The 12180-nt window shown below is 45.5% G+C and overlaps 1 protein-coding gene across 4 annotated transcripts in view; it reads left to right on the forward strand.

Moving 5' to 3' along the window:
• HHAT (hedgehog acyltransferase) overlaps positions 1-11297 on the forward strand; it is a 168593-nt gene extending 157296 nt beyond the window's left edge. For all 4 annotated transcript variants that reach the window (XM_083433096.1, XM_083433103.1, XM_083433098.1 and 1 more), the window contains one exon: positions 9668-11297. In XM_083433096.1, coding sequence (XP_083289222.1) covers positions 9668-9759 — 92 coding nt within the window. In that variant the 3' untranslated portion in view covers positions 9760-11297. The remainder of the gene's footprint in view (positions 1-9667) is intronic.
• The last annotated feature ends 883 nt before the right edge of the window (positions 11298-12180 follow it).

Here is a 12180-nt window from a genome sequence, read left to right on the forward strand (position 1 = left end):
TTCCTGCAAAGATTGTGTGACACAAAATAATGTACAGTGGTACCTCAGGTTACATACGCTTCGGATTACAGACTCCACTAACCCAGAAATAGTACCTCAGGTTAAGAACTTTGCTTCAGGATGAGAACAGAAATAGTGCTCCGGCAGTGCAGCAGCAGCAGCAGGAGGCCCCATTAGCTAAAGAACAGTTTCAGGTTAAGAACGGACCTCCAGAACGAATTAAGTACTTAACCCGAGGTACCACTGTATAGCGTTAGGTAGTCTTCTGTTGGCATCTGCCTGTCTTGGGAGACAATGGAGGAGCGTGCCAGAGGGGGTAAAGTCAAACCATGGGCGAGTTACAGTACCTGCTGTGGCTGTAGAAACCACATGTGAAAGAGACATGTTTTATTGCAGCTGGGGCAGAAGCCATCTGGATTCACTGCTGAGATACACGATGGTGTTTCTTCTCTCGGCACTTCTCTCAGCAGTCGTTCCTCCTCTGATCACTGCTGCGGGTACATGACCTGACCGTCGAGTGTCTCCAGGCACTCATGGCAGAGTTGATGTTGCCAGCCTTCATGTCATGTTTACAGACATCTTTGTGGCTCAGACTTGGTCTGCCCATAGGCCTGGTGCCTGAGGACAGCTCCCCACAGAGCACATTATTTGAGGATCCTGACGTCTTCCATTCTGTGCATGTGACAGAACCAGCATAGATGCCACCAAGACAGAAGTGTGAACATGCTGCCAAACAAACATGCCAACTATTACTGCTAAGTGTGGGGTAGAGCAGCACAACATTGTCACTGATTATTTATCAGGGTGGCCAGATACAGAAGAGAACAAGGCTCCTGCAACTCTCATTGTGGTGTGGAAGAGCTTGTCTTCGGAACACCCTGCAAGCTGCCTTAGGCCACGTCAGACCATTGGTCCATTTAGTTCAGTATCATCTGCAATGATTGGCTGTGGATCTCCAGAGCTTCAGGCAGGAGTCTCTCCCACCCCTAGTTGTAGATTGTGGCGATCACACAGGGTCCCCAGACATTTGACGGTCTATTGATCCCTGTGCCACCACTGTGATTGCTTTCCTGCTGCCACCAACCTGTTTCTCTCGGATACACACAGAGTCCAGACAGTTGTTAACATTAAACCAAATAAACAAGTTTATTTTATAAGCCTTAACAAGTTTATGGTTTCAGATATTTTTTCTTGTCAGTTTCTTAATCTTAGGTTCTTACCGGCCTATACCTTCGTATTTCCTCTAACTGATTATCCCAACTGTCTATCTGACTCCCCTCAACAGATTCTCTATCTCCCTCACATCAAACTATCCCAACCCACAGACGTATCCTCACTCTCCCTTCTCTAACACCCGACCGACTTCCACACAACTCCAACTCTAACTCCTCCCCTTGGGTTCCCACTGGCCAATCACTTCACATGCATTTAAACCTTTCCTTTTGACCCACCTAGGAGGGCAAACGCCACATAGATGTTGAGGAAGATTGAGCCTGGGAACTTAGGCATGCGAAAGAGATGCTCTCCCACTGTACGTGTCATGCAGATGGGGCCACGACGATCTTGCTTTGTTCCTGGGTACTTACTGTAAAAGCTTTCTCTTCTTCCACTTCATTCACTGCCCTAGAAGCTAATACGCTTCTGCTGTGAATTCATTTGTCAGGAAGTAAGATAAAACGAGGACTTGAAAGTTCATTTTCTCAGAAACATGGCTGGTACATTCCTCTTTAGCATTTGAGTTTGCCTTGTTTCCATAGCCTTCGTGATTCTGGAACTACACCGGTCAAGGGCTGGTTTTGTTTGTACTTCTTTTTTTGACTCATTGCTGCAGGGCTGTATTCCCCCCCCCCCGCCCCAATTTTATTTCTATCTGCAACATTCAAATTTTATCGGTGCCTCTTCCTGTGGTGTACACAATGCGGGCTCTTGACTGTGCAGTCTTGCAAATCTTATCTACCCTGGCACTAGCTTTAGATGATGTTTAAACTCAAATTAAGATTTAAAATGTCAGAAGCAAGTGGAGCAGATGAAAATTACTGATTCTGCCCCCCCACCGCCCCCATTTTTTTTGGCAACTGAAAAACAAACAGGCTCCTGGCTGGTAATCAGTGTTGCTGACAGAGGAGGTCAGAGTTAGATCTACGTTTTCAATTGACTATTACAGCAAGTACAAATAGAAAAGAGAAAATAAGGCGTCAAAGTCAGCTACATGCCACCTACTGTTAACTCCCCAGCCCCCAGCATCCTTTTCAGCCTGCAGAAAAAACCATTATTGATCACAGATTGGTTAGGATTTGGGCTCTTCTCTCCCTGCGTAAATCAATTACCGAAGCAGCTGTTTAAAGCTGAGCTTTCTCAAAAAGCTGTGGAAAATTTAATGGAAACCTCTGAGCCCTGCACTCTGCGTTTCACTTGCGCCGCAGTCCTCCCTGCATTAATTTGCACGTACCTCTCGAGCTGGGAAAAGAAAATAATGACAGCAAGGCATTGTTCTTTCAAGAAATCTCCTCCTGGCAGCATAGCCATCTGACAAAGCACAAAAAAAAGCCCAAAAACGATTTGGGGGCAAGCTGAGTGCTGGATTTCATGCAGCTTGGTTTTGTGCTTTTTTAAAAAAAGTGCTTGCTGCTTTATACACTGCTGAAGATCTATTGCCTGCCACAAAGAATGGGGGTGGGGGAGGGACGGGGGGGGCAGAATATCCCACTCCAAGTTTTGCAACATCGATTCACTGCAGGAAATGGTTGTTTTCAATTACTGAGCTACTTTTAGCTCTGGCAACGGCAGCCGCCCCTTTGATCACATGTATGGTTTGATGCACAGTTGCCGCCTGCATTGTGCAGAGGATTCAAATTAGAAAAGGGACTTGGGAGCCAAATGCCATCTTTAGTCCTTGGCAGCATAAATAGATGCTGGGGAGAAGGTGTTTGGCAAAGAGGCATCTTCTATGCACCATGCAGATATGTGAGAGTCAGTGTGTTGTGGTCAGGGTGATGGGTCTGGGAGACCAGGGTTCGAATACCTACTCAGCCACGAAGTTCACTAGGTGATCTTGGGCCTCTCAACCTAGCCTGCATTAGAGGGTTGCTGTGGGGGTTAAATGAGGTGGGCAGAACCACACCTATGGCCTTGAGCTCCTTGGAGGAAAGGTGAAATATAAATTGAACCCATTTATAAAATTAAATTTATACTGCTTTGAGTAGGGAATAAATTCTTGTTCATGCACATAAAGGTAGCATCACACACATGTGCATGTATGCTTTGAGTAGGGAATAAATTCTTGTTCATACACATAAAGGTAGCATCACACACATGTGCATGTATGCATGCACGCCCACCCACACCCAGAGAGTTTAGGATTTTGAGCTAGGTTTTGCATATCCTGACCAAAACTCACTTTTCTGGGTGGATTTCCCCCCTCCCAAGAGCAGGATCAGGTTGGGGGGAAAGGTGATTCCTAATGTACCCCCCCCCCCAAAAAAAACCACCACCCTTATTGTTCCTGGTCAAAGACAGCCATTATCTATTCATACGCAGGACACAGCACTCAGTGGATACATCAGTAGATAAAGAAGAATTCTAAACAAATACGACTTCAGTAGCACCCCTGCATACTTTGGCTCTCCTGTTTTTCCAGGTCCTATTGCTGTAACAAACCGGAACCAAAATAGTTTCAAAAAGTAAACAAGTGTCTCCTGACTTTTAAGGTCCCAGTAAATAAATTTGGCCCCCAACCAATTAATAAAACTCAAAATGTAGGGGTGGAATAAGACCTACTCAGAACAGACCCATTCAAATGGGTCATAACTTAGTCGTGTCCTTTAATTTTAATGGGTCTACTCCGAGTAGGACTAGTGTTGTATAACACTAAAAAAAAAAAAGGTAAAGGAACCAGAGCACACAGAAACGGCGTTTACCTTCCCGCTGGAGCAGTACCTATTTATCTACTTGCACTTTTTTTGGTGTGCTTTCAAACTTCTAGGTTGGCAGGAGATGAGACTGAGCAATGGGAGCTCACCCCGTCGCGGGGATTTGAACCGCCGACCTTCTGATCGGCAAGCCCAAGAGGCTCAGTGGTTTAGACCACAGCATCACCCGTGTCCTGAATACCACTATAGGTATTTAATCCAGCAATTAAATTGGAAGGAACCATGTGTTCCCATCACCTGCAACCTTTTTTTTTTTTTTTTTTTTACTGGCCCAGAGAGCTGCTTCCAGTCAGAGTAGACAATGCCGGGTTAGATGAAGAAATGGCCTGACCTTCACCTAAAGCAGAGTCCTATCTTCCTGCAATGCAATGCAACAAATAACTGGAAGGTGCTGAGAGAGCCAACATCTATTTGTTCCTTTTGGGCTTGCAATAGAATCAAGCTGCACCAACCATTTGGACACTCTGCCTTTTGTTTGTGTGGGGGGTGGGGGTGGGGACAACGTTGCAAAACAATCCTACCAAGTGCTGCTACTATTGGGCCAAAGGAGCACAGCTTGATTTTTCTCCCAGCTTTTATTGAATAGCCCAGAAGTCTCTAACGCAGGAAAAGTTCTATTCAGAACAATTGAGGTTTCATGCAATTGCTCAGTTTTGCTCCACAGATGCTGCAGTGCAGAGAAATTCAGAGCCCTCATTAGAATGCTGTCGGGTCCTTTTCCCCATTGCCCGCTGTATCCTAATGAAAGCTGAGGCTCTCTCTTGCATCAATGCTAGTGCTTCTTCCTTGAGCTGAGCCAAAGTTTCTCAAGACATTTCCCCGAGAAAGTTCATTGAGATTCTTTCCCCCTAGAAGGAAAAGAAGGGACGCAGGTGGCGCTGTGGGTTAAACCACAGAGGCTAGGACTTGCCGATCAGAAGGTCGGCAGTTCGAATCCCCGCGACGGGGTGAGCTCCCGTTGCTCGGTCCCTGTTCCTGCCCACCTAGCAGTTCAAAAGCATGTCAAAGTGCAAGTAGATAAATGGGTACCACTCCGGCAGGAAGGTAAATGGCGTTTCCGTGCTCTGCTCTGGTTCACCAGAAGCAGCTTAGTCATGCTGGCCACATGTCCCAGAAGCTGTCTGCGGACAAACGCCGGCTCCCTCAGCCAATAAAATGAGATGAGCACCGCAACCCCAGAGTCGGTCACGACTGGACCTAATGGTCAGGGGTCCCTTTACCTTTACCTTAGAAGGAAAAGAAGAACCTCAGAATGTTCCTACTGTTTTCTGGGGTGGTGGCATGGACTGGCTGGATGCAGAGGAGTGGTGAGAGGCCCCAGCTGGGGAACCCCCCCCCAGGGAATCCTGGGGTGGGGGGAGAAGGCTCAGAGCTAGGGGATTGGTGGGGATGCCGATGCATGGCCAGAGGTAGAAGACTAGGGGAAGGAGGTGCTGGAAGATGAAGAGGCAGCAGGGTTTAGTGAGCAGGAAGAGGCTGTGACAGAGAGCAGTCTAGACTCAGAGGCAGGAGAGTAGGGGGCGGGCAGGAGACAGAGATGAGGCAGGCTGCTGAAGAATCCAGAGAGTCTCTATGGAAAATGAGTGAGGTCCCAACAAAAGAAGAATGGCAACTTAAGCTGATGGGATATGTGCAACTTGCGGACTTAACATATAGAATAAGAGAACAAGAAGAACATACAGTCATACCTTGGGTTAAAGATGCTTCAGGTTGTGTTTTTTCGGAAGTACTGGAACAGGTTACTTCCGGGTCTCCGGGGTCGCGCATGTGCAAAAGTGCTAAATTGCGCTTTGCTCATGCGCAGAAGCGCCAAATCGCAACCCAAGCGCCGCACAGATCACGTTCGCAACCCGAGTGTCCACTGTACGTTTAGAGAAGTTTGGGAAATGTTTATTGAATATATGGTGGGGGCGGATTTTGTACTCTTGAAAACATTGGCAGCATTAAGATAAATTCAACAGTGTAAATAAGTTTTGATGGATGCAATAGTGGAATACGGAATGGTTTAGTTTATGTAAAATATGCAGGGATTTGTGATATGCAAAATGGAAAGAGAAGAAGGGAAGTCACTGATATTTTACGGATGTTTAAATGAGTATTCTAAATTGTAAAACAGAAAATTTAATAAAAATTATATGTAGAAAAAGAACCCAGAGAGTCTCCCCCTGCTGCTGCGACCAGCTCCCATCCCCCCCTGAGCTCCCAGAACACACAGAGGGGAGATTAGTTGCAGGCAGATACAGTCTCTGGCTGTTTGGGGAAAACTCTGGAGAGGAGGAGACAGACAGCTGTGGGAAGGCAGGGACCTTGAGTCCTCGCAACTGGCTCATTGGGGCAAGACCTGCTGGGAAGAGTTTCTGTGGTCACCTGAGCTGCTTGGGTTTCTATGAATGAAGAGTTAACTTCACTGGCATTGGTGTTTTTATTGCTGACCATCTCCTGACTCCAGCTCCTGACTTGCCTGCATGCAACTCCACGCAACTGGCCCACATGCAGCTCCTTGCTGCTTGTAATGCAGGTGTTGCAACTCGAAAGCAGAACCTGGATTCCAGTTTTATGATTTCCAAAGGAAATTGGGGCTGTACAAAATCGGCACATTCTTGTTGGTTTTGCTTTGAGCAGCAGTGATCAGAAATGCTTTCTTTCCTCTCATTTTACATTCCCTGCTTCCCTGAACATTAGGAATTCCCATGAGCAGCATTCCCAGGGTTAGTTTCCTTTGGAAGGGGAAAGTTGTGCTGTTTTTTGCAATATACCAGCAGAGCATAATGGAAGGAAACAGGCACTCCTTACCTGCAGCTACTAGAGCACACACATGCCCCAAGGCTTTGCCTCCAGTCTCAGCCAACTCCAGCTAGAAGTTCAAAGGGCTCTCATTTGTTCAACCTTTATTAATCCCAAACTCTTCTTTCTCAACTACGTGTCCAGCAAAGCACATATTTTTGAGACCTACACCAGTGCATGTATATTGCCCAACAGTGCTTTTTTTTCTAGAAAAAGAGGTACAGGAACTCCTGGCTTTTGGGAGGGGGGCGGGGAGGCAAACAAGCAACACTTTTTTGGGGGGAAACGCTTCTCCACCTGATTGCTCCACCACCAGCATCGCTGCGAAAGCAAGTTCCGGCTGGAAAAAAGTCCTGTTGCCCATTCAGAAGTCTATGCACAGATATTCAAGTTAAGAAACATCCACAATCACTCTTTTAACTCACAGTGTTAAGCTAGCAACTCTTGTTCGTTCAAGGACATTAATATCATCTGATTTTTTACAATATTTTATTACCTGTCTTTCTAGCTCACTTACGAAGCACACAAGGCAACTAACATCACTTTTAAAAGGAAAAAAGAAAAGTCTACTTTTCTACACTTTCCCCTAACTTCTGAACACTTGTTCTATTTTTGCAAATTGAAATGTTTGTAGAAATCCAGGTAGAGGCAAGTGCTTCAAGAAGAGCTGAGAATGTGAGGAGGAGAGAATGTGACAAGCAGACTCCAATGATGTCACCGAAGAATTCAGCTTCTCTGTGATGACCTGCATGTCATCTCGTACCCTTCTCTATAATCAAATAATAAGAACACACGAACCATTCATTTACAGCAGTCATTTCAAGGGTGCTTTGGCCTTACCTAAATCACAGAGTCCTTGCACATCTCGGCAACAAAAACCTGTAATGATGCATTTGATATCAAGTCTAAGTGGAATGAAATTTCCCCTTAGTGTTTCTGGAGAGCTGTGTTCTTTCCGTCTCCCTCTCTTTCCTTCTCACCCTGATGCCCACTCTTCAGAGATGGCTTAAATGAAAGGACGCCTTATTTTGCTTCACTTCCTTCCAAAGCCTGGAGCATTCTGCCAAGACCGAAAAGAAAGTCATCTGTGCTTAACCTTCCTTTTTCTTTTTAGTTCTCCATTCAAACAAAGATAAAAGAGAGAGCTTGAAATGAATCAAAGGTATGAGGCAGCAGGGCCTGCTGGACTGAGCTCATATCAGTTCAATTACATGAATAGGCCTGGAGGGCTACCTTGAGCATCTGCTGAGATGATGCCAGGTAGCATCAGATCTGCTCCAGGCATCCTTATTCTTCAGAGGAGCCCTCCTAGATCGGGCCAATGGTCCACCATAGTCCAGCATCCTGTTCTCACAGTGGCCAACCAGATGCCAAAGGGAAGCCCCCAAGGCAATAGCTCATTCACAGTGACTGGCATTCAGAGGCATATAGCCTCTGACAGTGGAGGTGGAACATAGCCAGCTCAATACCCTTCTCCTCTATAAATCTGTCCAATCCTCTTTTAAAGTCGTCCAAGTTGGTGGCATCACTGCCACTTGTGGGAGCAAGTTTCCAGGCTATGTGAAAAAGTGGTTTCTTGTTTGTGTGGTGTAGTGGTTAAGAGCGGTAGACTCGTAATCTGGTGAACCGGGTTCACTTCCCCACTCCTCCACATGCAGCTGCTGGGTGACCTTGGGCCAGTCACACTTCTCTGAAGTCTCTCAGCCCCACTCACCTCACAGAGTGTTTGTTGTGGGGGAGGAAGGGAAAGGAGAATGTTAGCCGCTTTGAGACTCCTTCGGGTGGTGAGAAAGCGGGATATCAAATCCAAACTCTTCTTCGTCTGCCCTGAATCTTCCAGCGTTCAGCTTCACTGTACATCTAGTGTTCTAGTGTCATGAGATGGGGGGGGGGGATGGAACTTACCTCTTTCCACCTTCTCCACATCTTGCATAGTTCTAAATGCTTCTCTTAAGCCTCTTACTTGCCTTTTCTCTAAACCGAAAAGCCTCCAATGTTGTCAAAAGCAAATTAAACCCGGACTAGCCTTCCACACGAGGCCATAGCCTGGGGATAGCCTGGGGGATAAGGAGCGATTAGGACAACAAAAGATCAAGGGAAAAATCTTATTTGCAAATGAGTGTGTTCCCTCCCTTCTTTCCTCAAATGAGTATTAGTTTTAAAGTGTTTTAGGGTTGCCGGAGTTGTAAAACGGACATAATAAGCCGCAGGCTGGAGTGAGAGTCAGAAAGAAGCATTTGAGAGCAATGGTTGGGGTCTATTTAAGTCCGAGGCTGCTGTGGAGAGGCCAAAACCTCTTGCGGTGAATGGTGTGAATCCCTCCAACAGCAGCTCAGGTTGTATAGATGCGTAAATGAACCATATATCATAAAGAAAAGCCTCAGATGTTGTCCCTGTTGCTCCTCCATTCCCTCTATCATTTGGGTTGCCATTTTGTGAACCTTTTCCAGCTCAAGAGTACAGTGGTACCTCGGGTTAAGTACTTAATTCATTCCGGAGGTCCGTACTTAACCTGAAACTGTTCTTAACCTGAAGCACCACTTTAGCTAATGGGGACTCCTGCTGCTGCCGCACCGCTGCTGCACAATTTCTGTTCTCATCCTGAAGCAAAGTTCTTAACCTGAAGCACTATTTCTGGGTTAGCGGAGTCTGTAACCTGAAGCGTATGTAACCTGAAGCGTATGTAACCTGAGGTACCACTGTATCTCTTTTTTGAGGTGTGGTGACTAGAACACCAAGTACACAGTAGTTCAGCTGGGATAGCACCAGAGATTTGTGCACAACAGCATTGCAACACATTCCTTTCCTAAAATGATTCCTTGCGTGGCATTCACCCTTTTCCAGAGCTGCCGAATACTGAAAAGTTGCTGAGCTGCTGAGCTTTGCATCTCTGGCTCATTCACTGGATTCTAGTGCTCTGCATCTGCCTAATCTCTTGTTTCTTCTATTCACAGGCTGGCCAGGGGTGACACTCTCTGTTTGGGGATTCCTCTATTGCTACTCTCATGTTGGGATTGAATGGCAACAGACTTACAGCAGGCATTAGCAGTTATTGGAAGGGATGCCCTCTAGACCTCTCAAGAAGGGACCTTTGACCTATGAACCCCATCTTGTGTCTCTCGATGTACAATGCCATACCAGTATACCAGTGTATCCTGACATGCTGCCCATCAAGAGGTGTAGGAATTTCTCATCTGTATGCATTTCATGCCTTTGAAACTCTGGAAGTCATTGTAAGATACATTGGGGGGGGGCATTAAATCAATGCAAATGTTTTAAAAATGTATTTGTCTCTCAAGATGCTATTTATAGATCATAACTATTTGAAGATATGTTTTTAATGTGGGTTTTTTTAATAAAAAAAATGTGTAGGTATGGGGATGTGGGTGTTGCTGTGATCTAAACGACCAAGCCTCTCGAGCTTGCTAATCATAAGGTCGGCAGTTCAAATCCACGCAATGGTGGTGAGCTCCCATTGCTCTGTCCCAGCTCCTGCCAACCTAGCAGTTCAAAAGCACACCAGTGCAAGTTGATAAATAGGTACCGCTCCAGCAGGACGGTAAACTTCGTTTCCGTGCACTCTGACCTCTGTCACGGTGTTTCATTGCACCAGAACCAGTTCAGTCATGCTGGCCACATGACCCAGAAAACTGTTCACGGACAAACGCTGGCTCCCTCGGCCTGAAAGCAGAGATGAGCGTGGCACCCCATATTTGACTAGCATTTTATGAATTCGACTGGACTTAACCATCCCGGGGTCCTTTACCTTTATCTAATGTGGATATGTATGACTATATAATATGGTAAGTTCACGAGACCCAGCCAAAGTTAAGGATGTGAACCGCCCTGAGACCCCCGGGTATAGGGCTTTATATAAATTCAATAAATAAATAAAAATTTGAGATTGGAATCATTTGGTCCTAGCAGAGGGTAGGAAAAAGCACTTTATCCACCTTCACTCTCCTCCCACCATTTTTTGGGATTGCCAGGAAGGTAATATTGGCAAAAATAAAAATACAAAACACCTCCAAACAGTATTCTAGTACCATTTTTACATCCCTCACCCCCAGAATTCCAGGAGTAAATTACCTGGAAGCAGGATCCTTCGATTTTAGAAATTTTGAAGAGAAGACGATTTTTGGATACTATTATCTTTTGTTACTCATTATTCCGCATGTTTTTAGGAGGAAAAAATGTTTACAGATTCTGTTTTGATAACATATTGTACTGATTTGGTCTTTTTTCCCTGGTTGTTGCATGTTGGAAGGTGTGAACTCCTGAGTGTCTTGGCTCACTGTAAGACATTTCTCATGACATGTTAAGCCAACCCCTGCTTAGTGTGATCTCCTGGAGAGCTACTGACAGCCATTTCTCCTTCTCTGATCCTTTTCACTGCTGCACCAGGCTGCGCTAAACCATAGTTTGGCTTAGCATGTCATCCAAACAAGGCTTTCAACTAAATCCAGAATCGTTAATTTGGAATCACATTCACAGAAGAAGGTTGAAGATTTGAGTACAAAAGTGAAATGAAAGAGAAGAGTTTTGAGAAAGGATTAGGGATGAATAAAAGGTTGGTACAGTAAACAGTCTCAAATTGTTTTTTAATTGATTGACACTGTTGTATCAAAATGGATGCAATGTAAATGTTTAAAACCTACCACAAGACCCAGTTTGAAAGCAAGCCCATACCTTTAAGTATTTACACCATCAGTCCATCTGCTCTTAGGCCATGGAATAAAAATGACAGAATCTTGGCCCAAAATGGCATGCTAATTGGGCTCTATTCTGGCCTACTGCTTACTTCACTGACAGCTACTCCTTTGAGGCCAAGGTTGTGGATCTAGAGGAGATAATTTGTTCTTTTGGCATGTGAACCTCTGGCCTGTGTCACCTCTCTGGTCTCCATGTGACATCTCCATCTGGCTGTTGTGTACCCAGGAATTAGAGTGGCAATATCATTTCACAAAAAAAGCATTTATGAAATTCCTAGAGGGGCACATCTGAATTCCAATCCAGTAAATATGTGTGTCAGCAAACTGGTCTTGGGAATAGGGTGGTCACTTCCGCATTACCGCCCCCCCCCCAAAGGAGCACAGTTTTGCATATAATTTGCCTGACTCATCTGCAAAAATGCAAATTTAGAAATAATAAGAAGAGAGAGTTTGGATTTGATATCCCGCTTTATCATGACCCTAAGGAGTCTCAAAGCGGCTCACATTCTCCTTTCCCTTCCTCCCCCACAACAAACACTCTGTGAGGTGAGTGGGGCTGAGAGACTTCAGAGAAGTGTGACTAGCCCAAGGTCACCCAGCAGCTGCATGTGGAGGAGCGGAGACACGAACCTGGTTCACCAGATTAAGAGTCTACCGCTCTTAACCACTACACCACACTGGCTCTAATCAAAGCAGAAATACATCTCACCATAGAAGGGAAGACCGTGACCTCCCTGTTTGCTCAGTGTGCAGTT

Source organism: Podarcis tiliguerta (assembly GCF_965153285.1).
Source record: "Podarcis tiliguerta genome assembly, chromosome: 3".
NCBI classification, from domain to species: domain Eukaryota; kingdom Metazoa; phylum Chordata; class Lepidosauria; order Squamata; family Lacertidae; genus Podarcis; species Podarcis tiliguerta.